This window comes from Notothenia coriiceps, unplaced genomic scaffold (genome assembly GCF_000735185.1).
Source record: "Notothenia coriiceps isolate Sejong01 unplaced genomic scaffold, NC01 NC01_scaffold00031755, whole genome shotgun sequence".
NCBI lineage: Eukaryota > Metazoa > Chordata > Actinopteri > Perciformes > Nototheniidae > Notothenia > Notothenia coriiceps.
The window spans coordinates 4716-20268 of NW_011364456.1; the positions used below are offsets into that span (position 1 = coordinate 4716).

At 39.8% G+C, this 15553-nt stretch overlaps 3 protein-coding genes across 4 annotated transcripts in view; 1 reads left to right on the plus strand and 2 right to left on the minus strand.

The window, feature by feature from the left end:
• Window positions 1–1316, plus strand: part of LOC104960253 (syntaxin-binding protein 3-like) — a 4866-nt gene extending 3550 nt beyond the window's left edge. For both annotated transcript variants that reach the window (XM_010788233.1, XM_010788234.1), the window contains exons 7-8: window positions 623–768; window positions 1181–1316. In XM_010788233.1, coding sequence (XP_010786535.1) covers window positions 623–768; window positions 1181–1301 — 267 coding nt within the window. In that variant the 3' untranslated portion in view covers window positions 1302–1316. The remainder of the gene's footprint in view (window positions 1–622; window positions 769–1180) is intronic.
• A 532-nt stretch (window positions 1317–1848) lies between these two features.
• LOC104960254 (ankyrin repeat and MYND domain-containing protein 1-like) lies at window positions 1849–4963 on the minus strand. Its single transcript, XM_010788235.1, has 6 exons — window positions 4615–4963; window positions 3459–3605; window positions 3169–3363; window positions 2853–2894; window positions 2531–2769; window positions 1849–2080 (listed from the first exon to the last, which is right to left on the minus strand). The coding sequence occupies exons 1-6, from the start codon at window positions 4831–4833 to the stop codon at window positions 1849–1851; spliced, it is 1074 nt and encodes a 357-aa protein (XP_010786537.1). The 5' UTR covers window positions 4834–4963.
• A 2690-nt stretch (window positions 4964–7653) lies between these two features.
• Window positions 7654–15553, minus strand: part of stxbp3 (syntaxin binding protein 3) — a 7979-nt gene continuing 79 nt past the window's right edge. Inside the window, exons 2-12 of the mRNA XM_010788242.1 lie at window positions 13749–13873; window positions 13249–13347; window positions 13108–13165; window positions 12948–13013; window positions 12715–12795; window positions 12232–12367; window positions 11825–11931; window positions 11554–11652; window positions 9239–9324; window positions 8593–8741; window positions 7654–8286 (exon numbers count right to left, since the gene is read on the minus strand). Coding sequence (XP_010786544.1) covers window positions 8171–8286; window positions 8593–8741; window positions 9239–9324; window positions 11554–11652; window positions 11825–11931; window positions 12232–12367; window positions 12715–12795; window positions 12948–13013; window positions 13108–13165; window positions 13249–13347; window positions 13749–13873 — 1122 coding nt within the window. The 3' untranslated portion in view covers window positions 7654–8170. The remainder of the gene's footprint in view (window positions 8287–8592; window positions 8742–9238; window positions 9325–11553; window positions 11653–11824; window positions 11932–12231; window positions 12368–12714; window positions 12796–12947; window positions 13014–13107; window positions 13166–13248; window positions 13348–13748; window positions 13874–15553) is intronic.

The following is a 15553-nucleotide window of genomic DNA, read 5'->3' on the forward strand; positions in this document are numbered from 1 at the left end:
GCAACCTGACACAAACACAAGCTCACTATGATTACGAAATGGTGAAATGCAATGTAAAATTAACCGAAAAACCAACTACAAACTACTACCGCGGATTGGGCAGAGAACGAGTCCGAGAAAGTTAACTCCCCCATGTGACGTAATATGACGCGTTTGACGTTAAAAAAAAGAAGTTTTTAGTAGCAGAGCTCAAAACGGCTCCTTTTCCTCTGAATTCCTGCCCTTATGTCTTGTAAAACATATCAAATCCTGCATTAACATTTTTAATTGTAATTTTCAGCATAAATGTAGTAAAAAAAAAAAACCCTGCAAGTGCTCTATTTCCTCTTTTTATAGTTGGTAACTTGCTGACTGTAGAAAAACTGAGTTCGTTCAGTGTCATGTTGCTACTGACATTGCCGTGTTTAGTGTGAACCCAGTGGATGTTGGCTGCTTTAAGATATGATTTAATTATTGCACAAACTATTACGTCACTGGCTTGGGAAATGGTTTTACAAAAAGGTCTTAACTTGTCCTCAATTGATTTATATTTTTACAAAGCATATTAAAGTTGTGTTGAAACGGTCCCAATTCAGTCCAAACAATATTTAGTTTGAACTCTGGTGTGTTAAATGCTTTGCAGGTGTTCACATGTGATAATCCAGGGGCTTTCCAAAGCATCTACAGTCCCAACAGCCAGGACAAAATGAACACACTGGAGACCATGGCAGACCAGCTCGTCTCGCTGTGTGCCACGCTGGACGAATACCCAGGAGTCCGATACAAGAAGTAAGCCAGAGAAGATTCGGTTTCTCAGCCTTGATAACACACCTCAGCCCCCGAGCCCGCTGAGACCTTTTACGAGAAAAGCTGGAATCGAGTCATAGAATACGTTACGGAACTAAATAACACGGCAAACGTCACCTTAATTTGCCCTATTTTAGCACAAATTACAAACTAATTGTAAATCCAAACAGAAGCACTTTGTGTTTTTGAAACCACTTTCTGAAACAACTTTAAACCAAACATATATGTAAATGCGATAGTCAGACCAAAGAAAACAAACAAGAAAAAAAAAGGGTGACCGTGCATACGTTGCTTTTAACTAGTATTCTCATTATTCATATTCGTATCAGTGCAACATTGGTGTGTACTAACCTATCTGTGATAACTCATGTCAATAAATGTATCATTTAACCAGAGACGCCAACATGGAAAACGCCAAGACCCTAGCAGAGCTGGTGGACGACAAACTGGCCAAACACTACGAGCTGGATGACAGCGGCAAGAAAAAGGTGATACCCCTTCTGATAAAAGAGTGAAACACAATCCTATTCTAGGGAGTGAATGTGAACCTGAAAATAAGGTATTATTTTTCACTGATTGCTTGGAAATAAAATCCCTCCTTTGCCTTGAGCAGATTTGAAATTGGTTGCTCTTCATAATACGGTACATTTGAGGAGGGAAAAAGCAGCAAACAGTGGGGCAAAAAAGTATTTAGTCAGCCACCAATTGTGCATGTTCTCCCACTTAAAAAGATGAGAGAGGCCTGTAATTTTCATAAGGATGAAAATTACAGGCCTCTCTCATCTTTTTAAGTGGGAGAACATGCACAATTGGTGGCTGACTAAATACTTTTTTGCCCCACTGTTTGCTGCTTTTTCCCNTTTAGAGATGTGGGTATGGAGGAAAAGAGAGAGGGTTTTATTTTCTGACACTTTGTGAGTTCCATGACACACCAGTGACACATATTTATGTATAAAAGACATCAAAAGTGCATTTTGCATAATAGGTGACCTTCAAAGGTAAAGTATAACATTTAAAGAGCAAATGATTGAAAAATAAATACAAAGTTTGTCAGATAAAATGTCAGTAATGTCTTACTGTGGCAGCTAACAGTGCAGTGTTTCCCTGTGAATCTGCCACATCAGGGTGGACCAAACCGGTCTGGAGGACCTGTGACACGGCCTGCAGGTCCCCTCGGGAGGAGTGCTGGATCAACAGCTCTGAACTGACTTCCAAAGGCCCTTTAGGACCAGAACTGTCTCTGTTCAGGGAGAGAACAGCTGCCACGTCCCAGCCCACATTTTCAGCCTGTAGCCTGAGAGACCCGCACACAAATACATAAGAATGAAAATATTGTTTTAGTATTCTTACAGTTCAAAACTGACATTTTCAATTATTATTTGAGAGATAAATGGTATATTTATAAGAAAAAACAACAACATTTTAGAGAGAAGACTTAAAATTGATGTGGTATTATCACATGTTTAAAGAAAAACTATTCAGAAACGTTTTCTTTTTTGTCTAGGAACCACATGGCTTTACATTGCAGGATTTGATCAACCTAATGTTTTTTTATATATATATATATAATACCCCTCTGTCCCTGCTGCGTATTTATCATTGTAACCTTCAATGGCCCTAATACGCGGCCATACATACATATGCATGATTATATACAGTATGTGTTTTTCTTTAACTCAATACTAATGCCAGGATTATGTGCTTTGATTCCAATTATCAGACAGACCTTTGATTGATGTCTGACCTGTGTTTGTGTATGTGAGCCTGCATGCGGGCCTGTAATGGCAGACTGGAGAGAGGGTCTCGCTCATAGCCGTGGTGCGGATAAGAGTCTGGCTCCCACAGCTCGCCATAGAAGTGCTGATCCAGCTCTCTTCTTCGGCCAGGGGGCAGCGGCAAGTGATCACCATCTGTTGAGTAACTCTCCATGCCGGGGGGGAGGATAAAATTCTCGTCTGACAGCAGATCCCTTTCTCTATCCACCTAAGCAGAATGGGGAATTATTTGATATGTTAAGTGAGAGATCACAAAGCTAATAATGTTCTTTTTTTATTGGAGTACCTCACCTTAGAGTCCATTGTGGCTTCTTTCTGTGGACTACGTGGACGCTGGTAAAAAGGGGAGACCAATTTTGCAAATGTACCGGTATTTAAATTTTGTGACATAATTTACTAAATTTTATTTTTGTCAACACCACCATTTCAAACAAGTGACAATATCAATGATTCAGTTGGTTACAGAGACATGTTATGCAGCCTGGTAAGTAAATATGTTTTATATTTTGATATGATCATTTTAAAGCAGATTAAGTAAAAAAATAAGTTTTAGCCTGGCATACCTACAGTTTATTCACCTGTGAGTGAGACAGTGGTCAGCATTTACCTGAGTCATAGAATCTGTGATGGCAGGTGAGTCCATGTAGGCAGCATATTCCGGAAACTTCTCCAGGCTGAAGCCCTCTTTCACTGAGGTACAGAGCCTTAGCAGGCGTTCCCCAAGCCACAGACCCACATCTTTACGCCCATCTGGATAGGTAACCACACCTGGACCGAGCCTCTGGTCAGCGTGGTACAAACCCTGAGAGGAGGGGAGAGGCTCATTGCTTTATACTGTTATTAAAAGACAAATAAAAACATTTAAATGCCTGTTATCCATCCTTTCATACATTTTACCTGAAAGCTGGCTCCGTCAGGGAACTGTTGCTGTCCGTATCCTTCCTTTCTATTAAGGTAGAACTTGCCAGTGAACCTGTGGCCTGTAGGCCAACAGTACACTCCATCTCCATGCCTGTAGTCTTTGTAGAAAGAGCCCTCATAGAACTACACGAAGGAGCAGACCGGGTTAACATCTATTTAACTTGAGGAAAAAATGACAGTAAAAACTTCATTTTGTTTTAGCCCACATAAGATTTCTGACCTACAATACAGAACGACACTACTCTTATGGAAAAATGTTGCCTATTTGTGAAACAATGGCTAATTCCTCAAATGAACTGAGCTTAACCCAAGTTAATTTAAACTAGAAACTAGTGGTGTAAAGTAACTAAGTACATTTACTTAAGTACAATTGTGAGGTACTTGTACTTTACTTGAGTATTTAAATGTTTTTCTACTTCTAGCCCCACTACAATTCATAGGTAAATAGTCTACTTTTACTCCAATGCATTTATTTAATACCTTTAGTTACTTTGCAAATTTGGATTAATAATGTGAAATATAAACAACACTTAAAAACCTGTTAAGCCTGTTATTTACTTTAAAATACAAACAATTCTATATTGACTCTGACTTTTCTACAGCCAACTCACAGGTTTATAATTGCTTTGAGAAAAAAGATTATTAATTTACCCTTCTAGAAGTGAAGTTATGGTAATTTGTTCTGGGAATGTCAATTTCGAGCCTGAGGCCTGAAAAAAGAGGCTTGGGGCTTAACAGGTTAAATAAGACTTAATACAGCTGGAGTAAATTCACAAGCTACTCTGCAGTATACAAAGTAATTCAAACTAGCTGCACCTTTTCCAGCTTTGATAACACTTTAATGCATCAATTATTATAACCAAAACATATTATATATATAAAAAAAGGCCAATCTGCAGTGAGAACTTTCAAAGTGAGGTAAGCCTACTTTATGTTGATGCCAGCTTATACTTTTGGGCTTTTACTTGAGTAACATTTTGAATGCAGGACTTTAACTTGTAACAGAGTATTCATACACGTCTAGTACTTTGACTTTGACTTAAGTACAAAATATGAATACTTCTCCCACCACTGCTAAAAAGGGCTCATATTTGACTGATTCGTTAACAGATTAATTTGACGTTAAACCTACCTCTCCATTTCTCCAGGTGTACTTCCCGTTGCCGTGTTTGAACCCGTTCACAAACTCTCCCTCAAATCTGGATCCGTCGGGCCATTCCTGAACAGCGAGGCCTTGTCGTCTCTCTTCCCCGCTTTGAGCTCCTCTGAGGCCGTCACTTTGTTTGCTTTCCCCCGGCTCCACGACTCCTCGCCCCGGGACTGCAGCAACACCTTTGCAGGTCGGCAGCATTCTAACCGGAACGTATCCTCTCTGAACATAACTCACCCGAATCCATTGGTGCCAAACAACGAGTTAGGAGTAAACGTTAGGAGAAAACTTTAGCTGTCAGAAGTCAGATTTTAGCTTTGACTTTCCTGTAAACGCCGGTTGTCACGACAACAGCAGAAGCCTCTGCGGGTGGAGGTGGGAGCTCGCACGCATGCGCAGAAGAAAGACACTTTAGGAAACTGACATTGATTAAACTTAAAGTCCTCTTTGTTTACCAATTAAATATCTGTATAATACAATAATATAAGAAACAATTGTTAGAGAATTGAAATCATTTCTGAATTGAATACGTTAAATAATCAAAAGCTTTAAAAAGTAAGATCAAATGGATGGATTTACAGTAATATTTTCATGGGTTGATTCGTGAAATATCAAAGGATGGTAGGGTAACTTTATCCAACCTCCTTTACAATAGCCTCTACTTGTCGATCTCACCTTTATTATTTTAATTCTTCTCAATTTACTAGATTAAGTTAGAATTTGTTCCTTCTTAAACATAACAGGTTTTGAGATTACAGTAGCAGTTTTGCTGACTTTTTACACATTACAAACTCACAGATAAAAATATTTTGGTTGGGGTAGACCCAATTTAAACGTGCAAATTGGGACTATTTGAAGATCCCTGGAAGAAAAAGGGAAGCACCCAAGACTGACAGCAGAATAGGATAATTATATATAAATATATGTGACAAATGAAAGTAGGTCATTGTTAGAGAGCATGGATCATTGTCAAGGGTAAGTGTCCCTCTATATAGGGTCAATGAAGCAGGAGCACCCTGTGAGTGTGTTTAAATGTCACCCAACACTTTTTCCTGTAACTGACACTGTGAAAGTTGGTCTCAGCCTTACCATGCTGCTCCATACATCAGTCAAATGTATCATTATAAGAGCTGTTTTAAGATCATATTATGTTTTAAATCTTGTAAAATGCCCTTCCTCAGATATGCATTTTTCAAGTTCAAAGAAAGCTATAAACATGCATTAGTGAAGTATTAAATATTGAAATTACCTGAATGTTGTTGTTTGGGAAAAATTTGATCTTTTCCTCGTGATAAATTGATAACAATTGTTGCGATGATCCTCATGCTCACAGTTAGTTAGTATAGGAATATTAAACTAGCAAAGCTAGGTCATATAAAACAGGTCAGTTTTCTCCTATATGTATAGTTAGTAGATTACAGTACAGAACTGTTTTACTGAATACAACATATTACTAAGGCACAACCTCAAGGATTGCTATATTTATACAATATGTAATCATTCTGCCATAAATAAAATCCATAAATTCAAACAAGAAATTAAGCAGTTTTTTAGTCGACGGATTGAAGTCCCACTGTACAATTTAACACATCTGCATTCCACTTTCTTTTTAGGAAAGTAATTATTAGGTATGTATATTAACTGACTGCTGTAGAGATGTTTGCCAGCTTACAATTCTTCACCTTATGCAAACATATTTTTAGTCCTTAGTGCCATGTACATTTTTGAATTTATGTATTTTAAGCTCCAACCACCGGAATGTGTTATGATAGTCAAGAAAACTCTCCTGGTGAATTTTATTCAAATCCCAACAACATTTACCCCTCCCTCATCAACCTTGAAGTTTAGCCTCACGTAGGGTGCTCCTTAAAATTGAAAGTTGGAAAGTCTAAGCTCCAACCCCCAGAATTCATTCTATTAGGCCCAATCCCAAAACACGCCCTACACCCTACACCCTACACCCTACACCCTACACCTACACACTCCTCCTCCGTTACGGAGTGAACTCCGTGGAGTGACACATGAGGCTCCCTCCTGTCAGATGGAGGGAGTAAATACAGCAGCAAGCTTTGGGACAAACTCCCCTCTCTCCGGCAGAAACAGGAAATGCTCTAACTGTATGTAACAACGGTTTCAAATCAGCATCTCTGACAAAACATTTAAATTAATAACTCAAATAAAACTCCAAACATCTTTAATTGTGTTTTTTTCTTTTTTGTAAAGCTCTTTTAGTTTTAAACCTGATAAGGTTTAAAACTAAAAGGTAGGTAAGCTTCTTAGTTTTTGTAACAGTCTGTAAATATACACAATTTTATAATAAAATGCACACATTTACCTTTTTCTAGACTAAACACAGGTATGATCCTAAGTTAAAAAAAGATGAGGTTATCATGAGGTTGTTAACATCGCAATTTATCAGCGGATGTTTGCAGGAACTACTTCCCTGACGGACACACAGCGTTGAGTCCGGTCAAGTAGAGACCGGTCTCCAGTCAACACAGATGCAGACTCGCTGTTTGAGGGCTTGATAGCCCACTCCCCCTCCACACTCGTTGGTTTGGAACAGCACTTAATGTGCGCGAACGGAGGGGTAGTGTGTAGGGGTAGGGGGCGGTTTGGGATTGGGCCAAGAAAACTCTCCTGGTGAATTTTTTCCTCAATCTGACAACATTTACCACTCCCTCATCGACCTGGACTGCCACACTGAGGTTAAACTTCAAGGTTGATGAGGGAGGGGTAAATGTTGTCAGATTGAGGAAATTCTGGGGGTTGGAGCTTAGACTTTCAATTTGAAGGACCACCCTAATGTAATATAATAACATGGTTGCTTTTTCTTATAAAATTAAGTGAGGTCAATTATCTAGTTTCATTATCTAAAATTAGGTTTAATTAGTTAATCAAAGGTAATCAAGTAATTTCTCTAAGTATTGTTTAATGCAATTTCCCGTAACGATTTCTTTTTTGCTGCATCCTAATCAACAAACACTACAAAATGAACTGTAAATATGATCAGGACTCAGATCATTTTTGAACCACCTCCTCCATTTATTAGTCAGTTGTTCAATTAAAGAAAAAAACGTAAATACTCTATGTTAAAAACACTCTTCAAAATTACATAACGTGTGACTGAAAAAGTCAGGACTCATTGCGTACATACAGTATATACATTAGCTTTGTGCTACTTACCATCTCAATTCTGTCTCTGAAAGTTCCTCAGAGGTCTTTCAACATGTAGCATAACCAGAACACAAAAAGGCAGATGACACATAATTACTTAAATGTTTATAGTAGGATTAGGGCAATTCCATTTGAATATGATTGATCTAATCAAATAACAACAAATAAAACAAATAATTTGCCCTCATGCCTAATATAAATGTGCACCAGGGTTGAAAAGAGTATTAAAACATAAGAATACGAATAAGTATAAGGCAAATTCCCTTCAGTTTTCCACACAGGAAGTTGAGTTGAGTGCACTGTGCTGAGTAATGTGAGATTTAGGGAGGCAGGGGGACGTTTTGGAGTTAGGGGAAACCTCTCAGGCGTTGCTCCTTTCCTCTATTGTTAACGTTTCCATGGGGGCTTTGCTCGGGGCTTTGCTCAGAGCCTTGATGTCATTCAGGAGACCGGTTGGGGTCAAAATGTGAGAAGACCCTGAAAACAAAGTAAAAATAACTGTAACGTCCCAATTTAAGTGTACACATTTTACAGTTCTTATTAGCTCCACTAAATGGTGTCAAACAGCTGGAAATAAAAACAGACAGTGGCCTCTAGCGTCCAAGTTAGTTGGTTTTTATACTGTAAACCCATCTATATATTTAGTTGAATGGAGACAACACAACAAAGGCATCATTTGGATATATTCAGCACTAAAAAAAAATGGTCCTTGCATAGTCAATGAACACAATCTGTCCTGAAAAGTAGTTCATTTGATCTATGTAATCTCGTTTGACTTCTCACCTATGATGACCTCGCAGGATTTGACCGTCTGGGTCACCTCGTAGGCACAGCGCATTTCAGAGTAGCTCATCCCTCCCACAACAAACACGATGAGGCGCGACCCGGTCCGGCGTTCATCCTGAGAGCTGGCTTTGTGCTTCTGACGGGCGCTGTGGGGCAGAGGGGGACAGTGAAATACTTTGACAAAACGTCCATGTGAAAGGTGGAACTAACAGCAAAATCAACCTTACGGCAAGGAAGACATATTTATATGAAGATTCCAGAAAACAACAGAGTCAACAGCAAAATTAGTCATTTTAGTAAACTTGGTGGCAGGAAAACTTCAAAATGAAAACCCCATATCAAGAGCAGAAGCGGCGTAGTCATACAAATCCTCACTAGAGGGCGCTAAATCATCCTCTCATTTGTGTGTAAAATCTAATTGTGACTTTCTGTGTCCCTTTTGAGAAGCTGCCAGCATTACAAAATAAACATATTCAAACGATGAAAAGGGTTTGCATGGCTTTTGATATTAAGTTGGTTAATTAGATCATTGCTCCAAAAAAATCAAGAGCAGGAGCATCTCCTCTAGCATTTATATGTATTTCAAGAAACAATTGACGCAGGTTAAGCATGATACAAAATAAAATATAAATAACAACTATACCTGACGGCCCCGGAGCCATTCCAGGCAGCAGGACTCTCAGACAGGTGCGGCCACTCTTTGGTGTCCAGTTTGTTCTCCACGGCATCCTGAAGGTAATAGGATTTTAATCAAGCAATTTAAAAGCAAAGACCAAAAACAAACCCTTTGGGGCCAGCCATAACATATATTTGAGTATCGCTTCTTGCATGTGCGTATACAAGGTATCCTAGTTGTTGGGGAATAATTTCCCCTGCATGTCATCTTTTGCCCTCTGACGCAGCTGACCAACCTTGAGCAGCCGCTATCTCCCAGGGGCTGCCCTAGCATTTTGTTGATGTTGCCAGTTTATGACCGGGCAACTCTCTGTCAGAGATAGTTATTGTTGTTGTGGGACACCTGGAACACATCCTTCCCGAGCCATAAGCGACAACAAATGTGATTCAGTTTCCTAAGCTAGCCCACACTAGTTTCATTCATATGCAGTTCATCTAGAACCCCTAAGCAATATTAAGGCATTCATAGAAGACTACAATCAGTTTTTGACTTTAACTACTCAGTTGTCACCCTACTAATTTTTAAGAAGGTTAGAATCATATTGATTAGTTTAGTTTTCCCTGACCAACAAGCGACCACTTTTTCTCAGGTTTCACAAAGGGGCTTTGGTTTCAGGTGGTAGTGCTACCTTCTGTTCACATTTGGAATCCAACGTGTGTTTTTTAGAATTATGTGAAAACGTATAGTCTGTGAGACAGCTTTCAACGATTTCTGACACCTCTGTGACCACCAACTAGGTATCATCATCAACAACATGTTTGTTTTGTGCTGTGAGGGGAAACTGTACAGGAAACCAGGTGCTCTTGTGGTGAGATTGCTCAGAAATGGCTTTTCACATAATAGCAGGAAGGAAAAGGAAGTCAAAATGAGGAGAAGACATAAAAGAACAGAATGTGTTACAGGTGAGACAGAGTTATTGCTATTCTTTATCAAATAAAACAGTTTAACCATAAAATTATAGATTCAAAGCCTATCTGCAAACAATGGAACAATGAGCTCTCCCAACTGGTTAACCACGTATATTGCTCATAAATTGACAATCTCAACTTTCTTTTAGAGTTTAAGTTTCCTTTATCAGGCTTTACTCAATATCAACATGTGGAAATCAGTTCTGTGAAATTACAGAACTGAAATGTTGTTATTAGATTTCTGAATAACAACCTTGTATCATGAGCAAAGGGGAAACAGGAAACGGTGCCTCAGTTCCCCATCTAGTTTTCAGAATTCGACTCAATAGCAGAGATTACAAGAGACACATTCAAAAAAGGTGAACTCCTGTGAGCATGAATCTTAAAGAAGGCAGACAGCTGACAGTAACATCAAACCTCAGTTTAAAGATGGGGTAGGTAAGTTTGAGAAACCGGCTCGAGATACACTTTTTGTTATCTTCCAGGGAATGCTCTGAACACATCCCGATAGCAATGAATATCTTAAGTGCTTTGACAAAAAATCCATGAAAAAAATGTCATCTTTGGAAGCCGTAGTACTGTAAAAAGCACAAACAACAATCGGCAACAAAATGTAGTAGAGTAAAACTATAGTGTAGCAAAATGAGAAATGGCCGTCTTACTGCCTGTCAGCCTCTCCTATCTGGCTATCTTATTGATCTTCTTATCTCGTGCCCTCATTGGTCATGCTGTGGTGTTGGAGGAGGGGCGCTCTGATAAGGAAGTGGCCGATTTTTTCCCATTGGTCATGTGTGTGTTGGAGGAGGGGCTCTGTAAGGAAGTGGCAGATTTTTTCCAGCTGTGTATTTTCAAATTCTAGCGCACTCTAGCTGGCTTCTCCAAAATGACCTACCCCACCTTTAACACAAAACATTTTCCATTATGGGAAAGAGGATTGGTACAGACTGAGGGATGTTGCTGGAAAAGGATAATCCCCGGGGATCAACTCAGAAATTGTGCATTATTAGGCAAGGCAATTCAAAGTGCTTTATTAGATGCTGGTAATGATGTATTTTAGAAATCGATGTGGCCATAAAGAAAAACACAATCGATCATGTTTGTGTTGCAATTCCTACCGGATTACCCGATACTGATAACTCTCTTGCTTTCACGCGTCTTTTCATCATTTATTTTTTAGAAAATTCCTTTCAGTGGGGGTGGGGACTGGGGAAGCACTTGGATCGACCGAGATGTAGAAATGTGTAAGACGTAACTTACGGTAACACCGGGAGTTTTTCTTTCCTATAATTGCTTCCTACATCTCCTGGATTTATGCTGCGTAGTTCATCATGGCATAATAATGGTATTGTAACGTGTCAATATAATCTCACTGACCTCCATCACATCTTTTATGACAGGAGTCCATCTGGAAAGCTTGTAAGTGTCCTCCTGGGAACGATCGCGTCTGGTTGGTTTACGGGAGAAGAAACTAGGCTAGAAAGAAAAAAGGTACAAGAAGAGAGTAAGCAGGATTCAAGAAGATGTCACAAACTAAAGAAACTCAGAGTGAAAAACCAGCATTATGTATCATAGCGGAAGGTTTTAAAGAACTCATTTACAATCAACTGCCATGAAAAGCAGTTTTGTTTTCCTCCTCTGTACATACCGAGGTGATGATGGGGACTCCCAGTGCTTTCCAGTTCAAGATGAACTCTTGTTGGTCCTCGATCTTTACATGCTGGATGAGTTTGTTTAAGTTCTCGGTCGTTGTTCCTGTTTACACACACACCAAGTAAATACAAATAAAATAACTGATTATAGGTTATAAGGGCTGCATCCTGTTGGTCAAATAATCAACGAAGGAAGTTTTGATACACAAGGAAAGGCTTTAAGTTTTAATGGTTTCATTATTCCTTTTTTTACTTTTTATTAAATCATTGAATGCATATAAACGTAGGATTAGTACTCAACTGAGAATGTGCTTTGGGGATAACAGCCTAACAGATTCTTAGTGTCTGCTCTTGTTAACTCTGAAGCATGGAGCATTCATGGAGCTGTGACAACGTGTCTTACCGCTGAGGCTGAAGATGTAGAGCAGCACAGCTCTGATCTTGTCGGGGGGGTTGTATGGGTGGAGCAGCACAGGTAGCAGGGTCCTCATGGCGTCTTTCACCTTCACCCCCTCCACGTCTGACCCCACTGCAAGGTCCTACACAGAGACAAACCTTTACCTTTTGATGTCCCATTCAGGCTGGAGAGTGAGAAGTACTATAACACACATTCACAAACTCTTTCCTTAGGAGGCCCAGTCTCTTTGACCCACGCATTACCAGATGGGTTTTAAATTCATTTGAACAGAGCTGCAAAACTAACCTAAACTTGCCACAAAATAACTGATAAGGAGAATTAAGTTCATTCAAATGACTAAGCCTTAAATTGCATTCACTTTTATGTTTTATCCCAACATAAACCTGTTTTTCTCAATGGATTATACCAGAAGAAAATGTGTGTCACCAAAAATGCAATTTAATCCAGAAGATCACGGGGCAAACGGACCTGTTCAGCTTTGCAGAGCTTCTCCACGTTTTTTGAGTAATGTTCCATGCAGTCCTCGGCCAAATGCAGATGAGCCTTTTTCTAAAGTTGAGAAAAATGTGAACATTTCAATGTAAGTATTGTTACTGGAGATGATGAACTTCCTTTTATGGAAAACAAAGATATTTATAGAAGCCAGAAATAATTGGCCTATATGTCAACCTCACATGATAATTGATATTGGTACCACATACCTCAGTCATTTGTTTACGGAAGGCTGGCATCTTCTTCATCATCTGGGACAAATTGGCAATTGTGATCTAAAAAAACAGAGGATGCAATGTTTGCTCAAGATATGCGTTTTAAGTATGAACTACACCGCTCAATAAATCAGGAGAAATCTCAGGTCTGTACCTTTCCATCTGGCTTCTTCTTGCTAGCAGCTATTTCCTTTACCAGCTTTGGGATTTGTCTATTGGGAGATACAATGAGGTTAGGGTCTGGTTAAAGAAGTGTTAGGGAGACACCTTCATCCTTCAGATCTAGCACACTTACTCTGCTACTTCAGCGATGTGCTTGTGCCTCAGCTTAATCCAGAGCTGGTCGTCCTCACTCAGCTGGGCCTCCTTCTCTGGGCCATCTTCAGCTTTGTATCTAGCAACACAAATATAAAAATAAGGTTTATAGCTAAAAATGTATTGCCTATATTTGATCTAATACAACATCTAGTGGATGTATGCCTTCGCTAACCAGATAGATGCAGTTTACATCAATCCGTCCAAAATATCATCACTTCATCATGTATTCTATAAGACATTTGGGTTACATTTTTGTTATTAGCATATGGAGTCTTACATTTCGCTAACTGGTGAGGTTGCTGTGACCTTTGACAACCAAATCAGTTCAGCCTTGAATCCAAGTGGATGTTTGTGCTCATGCGATATTGCGCTCACAACAATAGGCAATGCAGACAAACAACCAAAAAACGAAACCCTCCTGGCTTATGACTTGCCGACATGGTGCACTAAGCATATTACATAGGTGCGATTAATTACTTGTAGGTGTCTTCCTGGATATCAATGAGGTCGTAAGCCATGGCCTGGTAGGTCAGCTCATGCAGGATGGGGCTGACGGGGTCAAAACCTCTCTCCACTATCAGCAGCTGGGCCTGGGTCTTTCCCTTTTGAAGGAGGGAAATACACAGAAACAGTTTTAAAATAATAATGCATTTTTTGTATAATTAAAACACTGGTTGCTGTCTCTCGTTGGGCCCTTTCTCTCTCTCTCTCTCTTTCTTTCTTTTACAGTGGGGCAAAAAAGTATTTAGTCAGCCACCAATTGTGCAAGTTCTCCCACTTAAAAAGGAGAGGCCTATAATTTTCATCCTAGGTATACCTCAACTATGAGAGACAAAATGAAAAAAAAAAATATCCAGAAAATCACATTGTCTGATTTTTAAAGAATTTATTTGCAAATGATGGTGGAAAATAAGTATTTGGTCAATAACAAAAGTTCATCTCAATACTTTGTTATATACCCTTTGTTGGCAATGACAGAGGTCAAACGTTTTCTGTAAGTGTTCACAAGGTTTTCACACACAGTTGCTGGTATTTTGGCCCATTCCTCCATGCAGATCTCCTCTAGAGCAGTGATGTTTTGAGGCTGTCGCTGGGCAACACAGACTTTCAACTCCCTCCAAAGATTTTCTATGGGGTTGAGATCTGGAGACTGGCTAGGCCACTCCAGGACCTTGAAATGCTTCTTACGAAGCCACTCCTTTGTTGCCCGGGCGGTGTGTTTGGGATCATTGTCATGCTGAAAGACCCAGCCACGTTTCATCTTCAATGCCCTTGCTGATGGAAGGAGGTTGCCACTCAAAATCTCACGATACATGGCCCCATTCATTCTTTCCTTTACACGGATCAGTCGTCCTGGTCCCTTTGCAGAAAAACAGCCCCAAAGCATGATGTTTCCACCCCCATGTTTCACAGTAGGTATGGTGTTCTTTGGATGCAACTCAGCATTCTTTCTCCTCCAAACACGTCTAGTTGAGTTTTTACCAAAAAGTCTTATTTTGGTTTCATCTGACCATATGACATTCTCCCAATCCTCTTCTGGATCATCTAAATGCTCTCTAGCAAACTTCAGACGGGCCTGGACATGTACTGGCTTAAGCAGGGGGACACGTCTGGCACTGCAGGATTTGAGTCCCTGGCGGCGTAGTGTGTTACTGATGGTAGCCTTTGTTACTTTGGTCCCAGCTCTCTGCAGGTCATTGACTAGGTCCCCCCGTGTGGTTCTGGGATTTTTGCTCACCGTTCTTGTGATCATTTTGACCCCACGGGGTGAGATCTTGCGTGGAGCCCCAGATCGAGGGAGATTATCAGTGGTCTTGTCTGTCTTCCATTTTCTAATAATTGCTCCCACAGTTGATTTCTTCACCCCAAGCTGCTTACCTATTGCAGATTCAGTCTTCCCAGCTTGGTGCAGGTCTATAATTTTGTTTCTGGTGTCCTTTGACAGCTCTTTGGTCTTGGCCATAGTGGAGTTTGGAGTGTGACTGTTTGAGGTTGTGGACAGGTGTCTTTTATACTGATAACGAGTTCAAACAGGTGCCATTAATACAGTTAAAAAGTGGAGGACAGAGGAGGCTCTTAAAGAAGAAGTTAAAGGTCTGTGAGAGGCAGAAATCTTGTTTGTTTGTAGGTGACCAAATACTTATTTTCCACCATAATTTGCAAATAAATTCTTTAAAAATCAGACAGTGATTTTCTTGATTTTTTCTTCTAATTTTGCCTCTCATAGTCTCGACGGTCAACAAGGATGAAACATGTTACTAGGCCTCTCTACATCTTGTTAA